At 42.7% G+C, this 16,823-nt stretch overlaps 1 protein-coding gene across 4 annotated transcripts in view; it reads left to right on the top strand.

Moving 5' to 3' along the window:
- Positions 1-16,823, top strand: part of KLF12 (KLF transcription factor 12) — a 248,058-nt gene that overhangs the window by 149,975 nt on the left and 81,260 nt on the right. For all 4 annotated transcript variants that reach the window (XM_063126022.1, XM_063126021.1, XM_063126020.1 and 1 more), the window contains one exon: positions 9,846-9,981. In XM_063126022.1, the coding sequence (XP_062982092.1) occupies positions 9,846-9,981 (136 nt within the window). The remainder of the gene's footprint in view (positions 1-9,845; positions 9,982-16,823) is intronic.

The following is a 16,823-nucleotide window of genomic DNA, read 5'->3' as shown; positions in this document are numbered from 1 at the left end:
CTCGGCCTAGAAGTATTACTACTACTATTACATGGATTTCGATTTCAGCGTATTCTGTGTGTCTACCCTTCATCACTAAGAAGTTGGAATTGGTATGTACACTTCGGAAGTAGGCAGAGAAGTTCCCAAAAGGGACCCCCTTTTCCACCCTGGCTGAAGGCCCAGCAGTGTTTTTTGCTTCTGAAAGTTAAAGAGCATTGACTCGTCTGCATTTGGGAATATGGAAGGCATTAATATGGATGGCTTTTATCACCATATGTTCTAATATAATAAAAACAGATAGAGTGGGGAATATTTTCCTTTGAGCCTTCCTTTGAAATCCTGCCGGATTGCTTCCATTTTTAAAAGTTCAAAGCTCATGGGAGAGAATATAGCCATGGCATGCCCTCCTCCAACCTTCCAATGGTCCACTTTACTGCCCTCCTTCTCCACCTGCTGTGGAGGGAAAATGGAAGTCTTGCTTGTGTGGCCAGTGAGGGAAAAGGCAAAGGAGCTGGTGGAAAATCAGAGCGAGAGGTACACTGACTGCATGCTCTCCTGCTGCCTCTGAATTTTAAAAAATATTGCCACCATCTCCATGTAGAAACCAATGTCACATAGGGCTTTATCCAACGTCAGTCCGACTTAGAGTAGGCCACTTGAAATGAACGGAGCTTCAGTTAGACTAATATTGGATACAAGCCATCATCTTTCAATTAACTCTACATAGAACAACTTAGGCCCAAACTAGAACTTCATACAGATTGCATGTTTACCGCCAAACAAAACAGCCTCACATCTTACCCCCCTTACCTCTGTAATTATCTAGTATTGTAAACTCAGTGACTCCATTCAGACAACACGCTAAACCATGCTGCTTAACCACAAAATGGTTAACGGAATGCTTAACTATGGTTTACAGTGTTGTCTGACACGCGTTTTCCCTAACCATCTGCCCTGTTAACCATGGGTAGGCTCACTAGGGAAAACGTAACCACAAAAGGGTTGAAAGTGTTGTCTGCAAGCATTCCGTATGTGGTTAGCATTAACCACAGCTGAACATGGTTAAGCTAACCACAAAGCCCAGAGTGTTGTCTGAACCAGGCCAATGTGCTCCATGTTTTCTCATCACCTGGCCGGCAGCAGCCAATGATGTGGGGCCAGGAATTGAACAACCCCTGTCCATCACAACATGGGTAAGAAATACTAGAGTTTTAGGGAGGGAGGTTGGGGCAGCTCAACTCAGGCCTGCCGTTTTCAGCCATGGACACTTGCTTGGCTGGAAATATGTCCTGGAAGTCTCAGGTTGTGCAGAGGGTGGATGGCTTTTCATCTGCCAGCTGATAAGGGGGGAAAAGGCTAGTTGGAGTAATTGGAAACTGACAGAGCAATAGCAGTGATTTAGGAGACCACCACTTTCGCTTCAAAACGTTTCCTTCTATCACATGTTATCTTTAGGCCCCTGAGTGTTGTGGTCTTATCCTATATTTCGTAAATGATTTTTCTACCTCACTAAATCCCCCAGAAAGGGCAGCACAGTTAAGATTCCCTTCTCAAGCAAAGTCAGGTATAAAGTCAGCTAAGATGGGGGGAAACACCAGCAAATCAGTGTGATGCCTTCCAGTCGTTGTTGTTGGTGCACTACATGAATCCAATTATGTGCAGTCAATACATCATATTTCTGACAGCTGAATTTGCTTATTAGTAGCTTAATTAGAAACTGCAATGGCACCATGTCATTCCACGAGGTAGGTCATTTGTATTTGAATAAGGTTATAAACATATTTGGCACAATCTATTATGTGGATTAAAGTTAAATGTTTAAATATAAAGTTAAATGATGATTTACGTTCCAAAGATAGCAAATTAAACATACAAAAATATACGTAAGAACCAATGAGTTAGCAAATTATCTCTTATTATGGATAATGTATTAATTCTAATAGTTGTGAACTTACAGCATCTTCTAGCTGAATTCTGTTCAGGAATGTAATAAATGGCTGCCAACGTTCCCACCTAGCCAGAGTTGCTTAAATGCTGGATTTCACATGATATCATCAGGTACCACCTTCTTCTCTTTGATTCGTCTATGGCTGGTTTCTTCATATTTTTCTCCAGGCTGTTGCCATAAGCATTTTTGTAAGCAATCCTCACTACCTACCTATGTTTCTTGTTGATATCCCTCTCATGTTGTTCAGAAGAAGTATGTAGAATCATAGAATCATAGAATAGTAGAGTTGTAAGGGGCCTATAAGGCCATCAAGTCCAACCCACTGATCAATGCAGGAATCCACCCTAAAGCATCCCTGACAGATGGTTGTCCAGCTGCCTCTTGAATGCCTCTAGTGTGGGAGAGCCCACAACCTCCCTAGGTAACTGGTTCCATTGTCATACTGCGCTAACAGTCAGGAAGTTTTTCCTGATCTCCAGCCGGAATCTGGCTTCCTGTAACTTGAGCCCATTATTCCGTGTCCTGCACTCTGGAAGGATCGAGAAGAGATCATGGCTCTCCTCTGTGTGACAACCTTTTAAGTATTTGAAGAGAGCATGTATTTCTCTCTCCCATGGAAATCTCTCTCTAGAGCTTAAAAATGCTTAAAGTCAGCTGGATTGTATCTGCTATTTATGCAATATCTGATGAAAACATATATCCCCTGATCCAGTTCTTGTGACATGGAAGCACATTTCCATTCACATCAAGTTGTGAATGGGGATGTGTATGTAAATCACATCACGTTCAGTTGGACTCAGATGAACATTATGATGTGGATGTACTTCTGTTCTCACCTGCTGAATTGGGGGCAGTGGAGTATACTTTACTTTGGAATTTTCTACTTACTACAAGTAGCTTTCATACTGAGGAAAATTCCCATTGAGATAATGATTAGGGCTATTTCCTGCTATTTCCTGCTATACTATGCCATTTTCTTCCATAAACCTATTCAACACAAAACATGAATACTAAAATACACCTTCCTAGACACATGTTCTCTGCATACCCAGATGCAGCTTTGATATAAATGGTGGGAGCAGTGATGATAGCATTTACATTTCATTTTTAGAGTGTTCACATGTTACAATAGCCCTGGAAGGTAGGCTAGTGTAGGAGTAGAATGCCTACAGACTTGGCGCTTTTCAATCACATCAGCATTTTTGCTTTGTTTTTTCACACAAGAAGCTTGACATGTAACATAATATTTAAGAAGTTATCCCAGAATATGGTGTAAAATTGTGGGGTGTGTGTGTGTGTGTGTGAACTGTAATAATAGCCTTAGGATTTCCAATGGGGTGCTAATGGACACCACTGTTCCCACGGACACCTTTCTTGGTACCTTCCAGGCTCCTTGTGTCTCCTGAATTTTAGTTTAGTTTAGTTTGTTTTAATAATTTTTTCTTTTAGCTGGGAGTTTGACATGTGACAAAGTGAGGTGCTGGCCTTCAGCTCCATCTTTATTTCCAAGAGTGCTCGTGGGCCCCACATGGAATTTTTAGCCAAGGTACTCTGAGCCCCACCAGTTTGTGCAGAAAATTATGGGTTCAAAAGAGTGGTTGTGTGTTTTTGAGCTCAGAGCGCACCTATGCCTTGAACTGGTTCTTGGGTAAATGACTTTTCTTTTAGCCTTGCTAAAAGAAATGGGTATTTTGTAATTGACCACAGTCATCATTGTGATTGACCACAGCCGTTTTGTGAATGGCCAACACACCCTCCCCATGAGAGTCATTTTGTGAGAATGTCCATAATGGTCTCCCCAAATTCCAAATGTGCACGCCGATCCAAAAAGGTTGGGGACCTCTGCAATAGCCTGATGGCCTTTCTTTGTGATGTGTGTGTTTCAAAAGCAGCTTTGGGATTGGGCCATAGGGAGCAGGGAAGCAGCACTGAGCTTTTGCGCCAGGATTTCAAACATTTTCCTGGGTGGGGCGGGGGGATAACGCTGCATACATTAAGGAATGGGAAATATCAGGTTAAGATTGCCCATTACCGCCACTTCTCTGTTTCCATTAACCCTCTCCTGAAACGGCTTTCCTTTTAAAAAAATTAAAAAGGAGACCCTTTGGGCATGCCATGTATAGAGAGCAGACCAGAGGTTTGAGGACTTGCCATTTCTCTCTCTGACAGATGACATACATGGATAGACCTGTTAGCATCACCCCAAATGCCAACAATAGAGAAAGCAGTAGACTTGCAATACAAGCACAACTACATAGTTAAATTTAGCTGTGACTAATGCACATGAGTATATAAGGGATTTCAATTAAAACAATAGTGTGGTTTCAGTTTTTTGCACTGATGCTGGCTTTTATCTTGGTTTCACTTTAGTATGATCCTGTTTTGAAGTTACGGGTTTTATATTACGTTTTACTATGTTACTGTATTTTATGGTTCTAAGATTTGCTTTGTGAATCGCTCAGAGAGCTTTGGCTAATAGGTGATATCGAAATGCAATGAATAAATAAAATAAAATAAAATAAAATTCCATGGTATTCTGTCTTGCTTCACATGTAATGAGAAGCCACCATGGGTGAATTTCCTTTTGGTCCTTCCTCTTTTGGCAGCAGCCACTATTTTGCATATTTGGGCATGTGGTGGGGGCACGCCTTAGCTTCTTGATATGTGCGAACCCAGTGAGGGTGGGTTGTTGGGGTGGTTGACAAGCCAACCCCAACCCTAAAAGAGTCTATGGGTTCACGTATGGTGGCTTCTCATTACATATGAACTAGGTCATGGTGAAATCAGATTTAGCCCTGAAGATACCAGTGATCTTCTCTATGCTGACATAACAATATCACAGAGTGTGAAGGAGGCCTGCATAACCTGTGAACCTCCAAGCTAAAGGGAGCCCACTAACTGCGTATTGCACTCCTAAGTGCTTGACAACCCTTCTGATTTTGGAGTCCCAAACGCAGCAAAACTAGGTTTATCATCCTCCTGGTGGGCTCCATTCAGCTAGAGCAGCCTTCTACAACCTGGTGCCCTCCAGATGGATCACACCAAGAGTCCCTCTAGTCCAGCATTCTGTTAACACAGTGGCCAACCAGCTGTTGAACAGGAACCCATAAGCAGGACATGCGTGCAACAGCACCCTCCCGCCCAATTTTTCCCAGCAACTGCTATACTATCTCTGCTACTAGAGGCAGCATAGAGCGTCAGGACTAGTAACAATTGATAGCCTTTTCCTCTAGGATTTTGTCTAACTCCTTTTAAAACCATCCAAATTGGTGACCATCACCGCACCTTGTGGTAGTGAATTGCATAGTTTAACAATGCGCTGTGTAAGAAGTATTTCCTTTTATCTGTCCTGAATCTTTCAACAATCAGCTTCGTGGGATGACCCCGGGTTCTAGTATTATGGGAGAGAAAGAAAAACGTCTCCCTATCCACATTCTCCACACCATGCACAATATTGTACACCTCTATCATGTCTCCCCTTAGCCTCCTTTTTTCCAAGCTGTTGTAATCCCAGCTGTTATAACCATCCCTCATAGGGGAGATGCTCCAGTCCCTTGATCATTTTAGTTGCCTTTCCTGCCCCTTTTCCAGCTCAAAACAGCCAGTTAGAAATATCTGGAAAGGACCACAGATTGGTGAAGGCTGAGCTAGAGAATAACACTCTTGGGTAGGTCTGGTGTGGCCAACCTTTAGGGAACATTAAGGCTGGGTGTAAGTACTTGCATGGTTGTAAGCATCATGGAACTTCTTTCTGAATAGACATGTATAGGATTGTCCAGTAAGGCACTGCAGTAGCATCACAGCACACCAACAGGTTTTGTTGTATCCTCTAACCACCACCACCCCCCCAGCATAAGAAAGGATGTTAATAGTCAGCATTCATGTCCAAGAAATGATAGTCTTGCAGCATTATTGAACTTGCTGCATAATTAGTTGCGTAATTCAGAAAGGGCAGGATAATATAGCTGCCATTTTAAAGTCACAGCTAGGCAATGAAGTTGATGGAGTATCATTTGCAGATAGGCTTTAATACTGAAGGATGTTCTTCCCCTTTAATGTCCTAATGGGGTATAGAGAATTGATGGCTTCTTCTTTGTATAACTCAAGTGTTTCTAACTGCACTACACAACATCCCAGCAAAAAAACCCCAAAGAAACCCCAAAGAATAAACAACCAGCTATTGGTTTTTGAGGTTAGTTTAGGTAGTTGGGATAATTGACGAAGTGTATGCCATTATTATTTTTAAATGTGATGACCTATAAAAAGTATTGTTTATAATGTTGACTTCGCCTACTGCTTTCTTGAACATTCCGGTTTTTCTGTACAAACGGGGGATACGGTTCTTTTCTTGCTCATTACAGAAATCAATAGATTGAACTTTAAGGAGAAGAATAAATATTTAGAGAGTCTATATAAAGTAAATGGATTAGATAACACAGAGAGAGCTATCATGATTGTAATTCTGATTAAAATCTCAATCCCCCTGAAATAGACATCCCTCTGTTGTCCTTTCCGCCATGTTCACCTCTATCACCAAATCTTGTAACTTTGGGTCTTTTCCAGTTTATGTTCCTTAGCAGCAGACGTCCCTCTATCAACTACGATCAGTGGGGGTGGGGAGGTTGTTCCTTTGTACTTCATATAAGGCCTAATCTGCACCAAGCAGGATATTAAACCATGAAAGCGGTATATAAAAGGCAGGAGCCACACCAAGCAGGATATAGCGGTATGAAAGTGGTATATAGTATGTCTCAATGGGCCCCAACAGTTGTCAGTGCACTTCCATACTGCTATAAAGCAGTAGTGTGGCTCCTGCCTTTTAAATACTGCTTTCATACTGCTTCATAGTGCAATATCCTGCTAGGTGTAGATAAGGTCTAAGTGAACTTCTCTTCCAGGATGGTTTAAAGTTGGATCCATCTTAGACATGGTTCAATTTAAAATTGATATGAGGTGCCCTGCACACATAATCTTTGCATGTTGGAGATTTTCTTATGAATGAATCCCATCCAGTAAGACCTCAGATTTACCATGTGTTGGAGACTGTTTGAGAATTAAAAACATTTTGCAACACATTAGATTTCATATATCACCATATGCTTAGAATACCTTGGAAGGAAGATTCCCCATATAAAAATGGCAAATAGAAGTAATTTCAGGGTGACTTTCTCATGCTGAAACAGAATGATCTGGCTTCCTTGCAAAATTTACAAAGGCCTACCTCTACCTGCTTGCCTATGCATAAGTAGATCCAAATGTTTTGGGATGGCCAAGTGTCCTGCTTTACAGAAGAAGTCCTCTGTTTTTGAAAGCTGGCAGAAGACAGTCCTCTATTTGTAGGTGTCCTCTGTTTAATAGGGTGAGAAGTCCAAGTCTGGTTTAAAGTCAAAGGAGAGAGGACAGCCAGGGGCCTTGGTGTGTTCTCATCAACAGTTAACACATAGGCAGCAGACAGAGCCGCCACACAGGTCACCGGGTCAGTCTTCTTGACTATGGTGAGAGATGTATTGCATTTCTACTTAAATTAAAACTATTATTTCTAAATTTGCATACCTATGTACAGGGCCGGTGCCAGACTATTTTGTGCCCTAGGCAAGGCGAGCTACTGGCACACACACACACCCAAATGGCAACTTTGATTTTTAAGAACATGTTTTGTAGAAAAAATAAAAAGCACAAAATTTGAAACATAAGAACATAAGAAGCGCCCTGATGCTGGATCAGACCCAGGGTCCATCTAGTCCAGCGCTCTGTTCACACAGTGGCCAACCAGCCATCGGCCAGGGAGGAACAAGCAGGACATGGTGCAACAGCACCCTCTCACCCATGTTCCCCAGCAACTGGTGCACACAGGCTTACTGCCTCGAATACTAGGGGTAGCACACAACCATCAGGGCTAGTAGCCATGGATATATCCTTTACCTCCAGGAATTTATCCAACCCACTTTTGAAGCCATCCAGATTGGTGGCCTTCAGTACATCTTGTGGTAGTGAGTTCCATAATTTAACTATGTGCTGTGTGAAGAAGTACTTCCTTTTATTTGTCCTAGATCTCCCACCAATCAGTTTCACGGGATGACCCCGGGTTCTAGTATTTTGAGAGAGGGAGAAAAATGTCTCCCTATCCACATTCTCCATACCATGGATCATTTTGTACACCTCTATCATGTCTCCCCTTAGCCTCCTTTTTTCCAAGCTAAACAATCCTAGTTGATGTAACCTTCCTTTGTAGGGGAGATGCTCCAGCCCCTTAATCATTTAAGTTGCCCTTCTCTGCACTTTTGGCAGGAAAAATACCAAGGGAGCGGGCATTTTCTTAGTGGTGCCTGCCTCTCCTTGAACACCTTAGAAGGGAAAAGGGGGGGCTCTACATTTCCCCCCTACTCCATCCCCCTCCTTAAAAACAGAAAGAGTCACGGTGATTTTCCCTCACTCCCAAGACTCCTCAAAGTCTTGCTCCCGGGGAGGCCAACACGGGCAGGGGGTATCGGGCAGCGCCAGTCCCTTCGCTTTTGATCTCCGAGGGGGGGTGTTTCCTCAGAAGCAAGTCCCCCAGACCTGGACAGCCCCTGCTCCCAAGGAGACCAGCCTAGGCATAGATGGCAAGTGTCTCTCGCCATCCTGTTTTTTGCAGGCGCACGGTGCCTTACGCGTGTCTCTCCTCTTCCTACGCCTCCTCAGATCGGGTCCAGTGAGCTCCCCTCCTCCCGAGGAGGCAGAGGCGCCGCCGTGCAGCCAGCCAAGCGTCCGCCCCACTAGGCCCCCTCTCAGGCCACACCAGGCCCTTTGCTTCCAATCTCCGGGGGGGGGGGGTGTTTCCTTGGGAGCAAGCCCCCCAGACCTGGATGACCCTTGCTCCCAAGGAGACCAGCCCAAGTGCAGACGGCAAGTGTTGTCCCCCCCCATCCTGTATCTTGCGTGCGCACAGTGCCTTACGCGCGTCTCTCCTTTTCTTCCTCCTCGTAGGATCTGGTCTAATGAGCTCCCCTCCTTCCCGAGGAGGCAGAGCCGTGCAGCCAGCCAGCAGAGCGTCTGCCCCACGAGGCCCCCTCTCCGGCCGGGTGGTGTGTGCGAAGGGGGCCAGGCTGGTGAGGCTCCTGCTGGTCCCATGGAGGTGCACACACACACACACACAGAGCGCCCCTCTGAGATCTGCCGCTCTAGGCCACTGCCTTAGTCACCTATATGGGCGCGCCGGCCCTGCCTATGTATAAATTTGCTTGTGCCAAGGTTATGCAGATTGGTATCCTCTTTTGTTCTCTTTTGGTGATGCAGTTCCTCTTTTTTGGCAATGTGTAAGTGGTCAGCCTAGCTGACCTACCTCTTCTTTCTTGAGTTGTTCTAAGGTTGCTGCCAAGATCCAAAAATGCTAATTCTGGTGACAGATTGGGTACCCTCGATCTCTTTTCCCCTTCCAAACAGACAGGAAATCATACAGCTGCCAGTTGGAAAGCATTCAGTTTGCTCTATAGAAGGCCCCATGACAAGAGAAACCTCATCTTGGATGTAACAGAGGGATTTCTGGACAGGGGGTGGGAAAGATAGTTTGGGGGCATGTCTACACCAGCCCTATATCCCGGGATCGTCCTGGGATCACTCCTGTGCCCTTTATTTTCATCACGAAACTAGAGTATAATATCCAGCTACGGATTCTTAATTTAGTTATTTGTTTAATTGTGGGGTTTTCTTTTCATGTTTTCAAAATATGTTTTTAATGCTTTAATTTGTATTTGTGAGCTGCCTTAAGAACCCTACAAGCCCAAAAGATGGAATAGAAGTATAGGAATAAAAATAATAATAGCAATAATGGTGACTTTTAGTAGAATAAGCTGGGGGTGTCCACCTTAGCTTTGTTCTGGGGCAATATTAATTTCACTCTGCTAATTTTAATCCATGGTGTCTCCTTATTTCCCAGCACAAATGGACCCACGTGGCCTGTCTCCCAGACAAATTAAAAGTGACAGTGAGGATGATGACCTGCCAAATGTGACCTTGGATAGTGTTAATGAAACTGGATCCACGGCCCTCTCTATAGCCAGAGCCGTTCAAGAGTAAGTATCGAGTTTTCACAGTGATGCCGAGGTAGCCAGTGCCTAATGGAAACACCTGGTCATATGACGTTCTCTACATATCCTTCATCTAAATCAATATAGTTACCAGTCCAGTGCTGTTAGTTAGCATTACCTGTAGCAGGAAATTGCACTCTGCACAGCAATATGGGAATGTGTTCACATGTGCACAAACACACAGTAACTTGCCATTATAATCTGCCTTTCGGTTTCTCATTCAATTTTCTAAATAGCTGCAAAGCTGGTAGAATTTAATACAAATGACCTGTGTTTTAGTGGTGTCTTTTTATTTTAAATCTCTCTAGTCTGGGCCAGTACAAATGTATCTGACTTGTTTTTAGCACAGACATCCTTTAATTTGTTCGGCAGAAAAAACATACTAAAAATATAATACAGTTTTGGGATTAAGGCTGTATCCAGTGTTAGTCCTACTTACAATAGACCTATTGAAATGAATGGGACTTAAGTTAGACTAATATTGGATACAGCATGAATCTCTTTTTTTTTTAGTTATTATTGACCAGGTTTGCATGACACAATGGTGGTCTATGAACCACACTGGCTTGTTGACTACTGTCACACATGCCAGTCTCATGCTGGCTCATTTCCCTAATTATCCTTGCCGTGCGCAGGTTATTGTGATGTGTGAACTTGGCGAAGGTGGGTGGCTGGGGCGTTTAACAATCCATTCAGAACCCGCGCTTGGCCTATTCAGACAACTTGCTAAGTCATGGTTAGGGCGCTAACCCTTTTGCAGCAAATGGTTAGTGAGCATGTTTAAACCATATTAATGTAGCTACCATGGTTAGGAATGGTTCGCCCGACATGCTAAGTCATGGTTCACATGACATGCTACACCATAATGTTTAGCTCTAAATGCTTAACCACTGTGGCTTAGCATGTTGTCTGAACACTCAACCACAAAAAACACACATCAAAAAACACACATACAGAAACAAACATTTTTATATATTTCTACTGTGGGTGAATCATATTTGCATCAACCTGCTGCCTGAAGATACTATTATATAATGGTAATAATCAAACATACAAAAGGTATACTCCTCTTATTGATACACACCCTTTACCACATCAAAATAAAGCTACATCCTGCTGATGAAGAGATTTCGAAACAGGCACTGTACCGGACACCTGTCCACCTGTCTACTTTTATCTTAGATGCCTAGAATATTGGAATTGTTGGGTGGTACGACATCGTACTTTTTTTAAAAAAAATCCACATGCTGTTCTGTATACATGCTGTTATTGTTCCTTATTTGCTGATTCACTGTATATTATTCTGGTTTGATCCACCGTATTTCTTCGATTCTAAGACACACTTTTCCCCCCATATAAACATCTCTAAAAACGGGGTGCGTTTTAGAATCGCGGGTGCGATTATTATTCATAGAATCAAAGCTTTTTTTCTGTTGGTGGTACTGAAATTAGTGTGCGTCTTACAATCGATGGTGTCTTACAATTGAAGAAATACAGTATTGATTTACCCATGCATTGAAGGCTTCTGCCTTGTTGGAGGCTTCGTTTTACTATGCTAAAGCACTGATCTGCAGCTTTATTTTGATGTGGTAAAGGGTGTGTATCAACAAGAGGAGTATACCTTTTGTATGTTTGATTATTACCATTATGTAATAGTATCTTCAGGCAGCAGGTTGATGCAAATATGATTCACCCACAGTAGAAAGATATAAAAATGTTTGTTTATTCTCCACTTTAAATATGTGTTTTTTGTGGTTGAGTGCTAAGCACCCTAATTGTGTTCTGTCATTATAACCACAGCCTTCAGTCTATTATATTAGCATGTTGTCTGAACAGGGTCGCTGGGTGGTTTGGTAACCACCCCAGCCAACCATCCTCACTGGGTTCAGATGTCACAACAAGCTACGCCCAGGGAGGGCAATTTTCAAAATTAGGCGGCAAGCCACCATGGCTTCCTACCCACTCTTGGGTCATGTGAACCAGGCTACTCTTTCAGTTCATTTGCTGGAGAAGGGAAAAATCTTTTCCAGAATTTGTAGATGTTATTTTTAAAAGGATTTTAACTGGGGTGTGTGTGTGTGTGTGTGTGTTTGTTTGAGAGAACGGAAGAGTTATGTGACTAATTTATATTGTACCACAAATAACATTATCCTTGCTTGGAGCAATATCGTCATTCCCATTTTGTAAGTGATATAAATAATAGGGTCAGTTTGCACTCTTGCCTGCCTACAATCCGCTTTACGTGGCAGAGAAGTCACCCCTTATTCCCATATAGCTAAAGATTTATTAGGTGAAAGGCTCATCAATTGGATATTCGAGGAAACGTTTTTTCCCCATATGGACCTGAGATCTAACAATGAGGCCTTGTTGTGGGTGCCCCCAAGATTGTCATCCATGAAAAACAGTGCCTTCTCAGTGGTAGCTCCTGCCTTGTGGAATTCTCCCTTAAAGGAAACCTACCACATCCATACTCTTGGCTTTTTTTTTAGAAGGGCAGTTGCAACTTTTTGATATATCTGTAGATTCCAACCCCCTCCCTTTCGTTTTATATTGTCTCCTGCTGATACATTGTATTGTTGATGTTGTTTGCTTAAAAATAATTTATTGTTTTCATTTTAATTAATTGTGAAGCTGCTTTGGAGATCAAATAATAAAAAAACTGACATATATGTGGAAATAAAATTAAAAATAGGGCCCCTATAATGGGCTCTATATTGTGGCATCTGTATTCCTTGTTACCTTAGGTGGTGGGGCTCTTTTATCACATAAGGGGATCACTGGCTGATTAAGTGTAAACTGGCCCATAAGTCAAAATGAAGGTGGGACAGGTCAAATGGCTAGTCAGGACTAACTTCACCGTAGGTCTGCTTCCTAGTTTGCTGCAGAAAGAAAGAAAAAATCCCTCATCACTGCAGGGGAGATACACTGATTGTCCACCCTCCTTTGCTAAAAATAATAAAATAATGTGATATGCAGTATCTAAAAGTATGAAGGGAGGGAAAGAAATATACTCCATTTTCACAATTACTGTTTGCTGGAGTTAAAAGTGGTATTGACCGTCCTTGCTCCATTGGTATAGCTTGAAGTGCCCGGTCAGCTTGTGATGTTGATGCAATACAACAAGTTGCGACATTGTGCTCATACCTATAGTCAGCATGTCCCCATCCAATATGCTTCTTTACTAGCAAAGCAGATCTTCACGCACTAATCCTGGGGTGTTTTTATACCGCAGTCTTCTCTATGGTCGACATGAGGTCAGTTTTAGGTTATCCTAGAGGCCAAGTCAGTCTTTTTTCAGTGTTGAACTCCATGTGAACTGGAGAGAATCTTGGGCCCTTTCTACACCTAAGGGTTATCCCAGGAAAATGGAGGGATCGTCCTTGCCTGCTCCCGGGATCCCCTGTGTGTCATTTGGATGCACAGGGATGATCCGGGGGGGGGGGGGGGAAGGCAGGTGTAGAAATGACCTTGGTCAGCCACTTACAAGGTGGATAATATCAGGAAATTTGAGAAAGGTACAATAGAGTTAAGCTGCTAAAAGTGTTCTATGATTTCCCCCTGATCTCCCAGGTCTATTAATATTGGAAACTGTTGAATACCTTTTTCAAGAACACATATCTAACACTAAGTTTAAGCAGAGCTATGCAAATGCAATAGATCCTTGCTTCCAAGTGGTGATTTTATGCACTGGGAAGCAGTATTGCTGAACTATTGCTGACCTGCGTTGGCATAGTTTTTGCTTTCCCCCCTTAATTCAATGCAGTGATCAGAGGCATTAAAAATGCTGATTGCAGCAAATATTCATCAGCGAGCAAAAGAGGGAAACGCATACCACTGACAAGCAGTCATAATAATCCAGGGCTAACTGAAAGCTTCTTTTTGTTGCCTTAGGTTAGGCTGTCCCCATGAGAACAGGGCATTTGTATTACGAGCAAGCCAGGACGTGGGTGTCATGGCAGCATTGGGGAAAGCTATAGGCAAACCAGTAGGAAATGGATAAACAGACCTGGCAGTACTCAGGGAGAGCAAGAATAAAAAAAATCAGGTTCTACATCCATGTAGCTCTAAGCAGGAGCTGTCTTTTCCTGCTTCTTTTTATTAGGCCCTGCTGGGAAACTGGAGCCCCCTACTCCCCCACTCTCCTGCCAAAAAAATCCAGGGAATTCTGCAGGGGCCTGTCTTTGTTTTTGTGGGGACCGAAGCTTGTCAGAACCGGTAAGGGGACCTAGAATCATATGCCTCATTAAGCACCAGAGGTGCTCCTTGAATTATGCCACCCTAAATGGCACCCCAGTTAGTCTATATGTTGTGGCCAGCCCTGTTGTAATCTTGCATTCTTAACTTGACTCGTATAAGAAAGAAAAGGGTTCTCAAACTTTACTGCCACTGGGTTTCATCTCCTGCCTCTTATTTACAACATTTTTTAAACTAGTTAAATGTATGAATACTAAATACGGCTACACCTGAAAAACACACTAAAGTCTTATTGAAATTAATGGGACATAAATTAGCTGCAACTAACATTTCCTATTGATTTCAAGGGGACTTAAGTGTGATACTTTTCTCTGGATTTGAGCCTCAGATTTTACAAATATACAACTACTTTAAAAAACAACTTTTCAGCGCCATCATTTTACCATGGGTGCTCATTTTTTCCCTTCTGAAATTAATTATGTGGGTCATCCCACCCAATCAGGAATTATGTAATGAACAGGATGATGTTTGGGTGCTATATCTGTGATGACGATGTTGGATGGCAGTATATATAAAATTACCAGTCAGATTTGACTTGAGGGCAAAAGAGGACAATGAAGAACAAGGAAAGTGATGGCAATCTAAATATAAATAAGCTAACATCTTCCCAAGGAGTGCTGAAAATTGGAATGGACCCTTTTCAACCTAGCTGAAAGTGTTCCTGAAAATGCCATGTTGCCTAATATTAAACATGCCTAAGACTGAAATATTTCATCCTTTATAAAAGATACATTTATTTATTACATTTATATCCCTCCTTCTTTCCTTCAAGGAACCCAAGGCGGCATACATAATCCTCCTCCTCTCCATTTTATCTTCACAACAACAACCCTGTGTGGTAGGTTGGGCTGAGAATCTGTGCCTGGCCCAAAGTCACTCAGGGCTCATCTACACCAAACAGGATATTCCACTATGAAAGCAGAATATAAAAGGCAGGAGCCACATATGATGCATACCATATACCACTTTCATAGTGCTATATCCTGCTCGGTGTAGATGTGTCATGGGCCCCAACAGTTGTTAGTGCACTTCAGTACCACTATAAAGCAGTAGTGTAGATCCTGCAGTGAACTTCAATACCTCTATAAAGCAGTAGTGTGGCTCCTGCCTTTTATATACCGCTTTCATAGTGGAATATCCTGCTTGGTGTAGATGAGCCCTCAGTGAGCTTCCATGGCCAAATGGGGAGTAGAACCCGAATCTCCTGACTGTGGCCACAGCTAGACCTAAGGTTTATCCCTGGATCGTCCAGGGGTCAAACCTGTTCATCTAGGTGACACACAGGGGATCCAGTGCAGCGGCGAACCCTGGATGATCCCAGGATAAACCCTAGATCTAGCTGTGGCCTTTCAGTCCGACACTCTAGCCATTATATCGCACTGGCTCTACATGGTATATACAGACTCAGCTATGTTGGCATGCAACTGCAACCATCCACCCTCACTACTGTTTTCCATAAAGTGGAAGACCTGCAGTTTTATACTGCAGTATAATTAATCTAAATGAATAGAAAAGATGAAGTACTTTCATACCTACTTGTTATGGCAGAAGTCCCTCTGTTCTCCTTTACTAGTGACGAGGCTGCTGTAGAAAGTACTCTTACATTGAAGAATTTTTTTTCCAGTACAGAGCTCAGTCCAGTTGACAGGACAGTGTGGTTGAGAAAACAAGCCATTGCTCTGCATGTCAGCAGCTGTAAGGAGTTGATTTTGCCACAGTGTTCATTTATTGAAGGTGGTAGGTGAAGAGCTGATTTAACACCCAGTGCCCATTCCTTTGTCCTGTAATGGGCACTAGGTGTTCCAAATAATGATTTGGAATTAGACTGGGGTGACACTGCTGCTTTTCAGGACAAGGTCACTTGTAAAGCATTAGGCACTTGTATTTAATTCAAGGGTGTGAATCATTGATTGTTGGGAGGCGATATAGAATGGTGTCGGGCCAAGGTTTGTTTTTAGCTCATCAGAATTATTCATAACCTGTGTCTAATGCAAGTCTAGCCTACACAGCCCACCAACATGAATTGCACGTTTTAGAATCTGTTGCTACACATGGAATTCTCCAACTTACAGAAGATCAGTGTACACTCATTCGGATGCAAACCAGGAGACCATGATAATTCATGCTTTTGTAACCTGGGTACTTGACAGCTTTAATGTGTGCCATCTGTAGCTTGTGTAGGTCGTGGTGGTCCACCTCCTGAATGGCAAATTCCAGCTTCTGCAGTGATCTTGTGAGTTTCAAAATACGCTAACCGAAATGAACGTTACGTATCTCTATCTCCTCTTGCTTTCCTTCAAAGTCTCTGAGATTGGCAAGGAGCTTTTTCTTTTCCTTTCTTTTTTACAGTAATGTTGTATGTCACATTTATATGATTGTAGTACATAGAGAGAACAACTTCAAAAAGCTAGAGGAGCTGACCCAACTGTGTTGTGTTTATGAACAGCATGACAGATGAGCAGCTGGGACGTTTTGTAAGCTGGAAGCTTTAAAGAAGTTGACCACCTCTCTTCTCATGCTCTATGAAAGGTTCTTTGCCATTGCTAAAGTAGCAATGTCTCTTTATTTATTTA

Source organism: Elgaria multicarinata, chromosome 5, assembly GCF_023053635.1.
Source record: "Elgaria multicarinata webbii isolate HBS135686 ecotype San Diego chromosome 5, rElgMul1.1.pri, whole genome shotgun sequence".
Classification (NCBI taxonomy): domain Eukaryota; kingdom Metazoa; phylum Chordata; class Lepidosauria; order Squamata; family Anguidae; genus Elgaria; species Elgaria multicarinata.
This window is presented reverse-complemented; position numbering and strand designations above follow the sequence as displayed.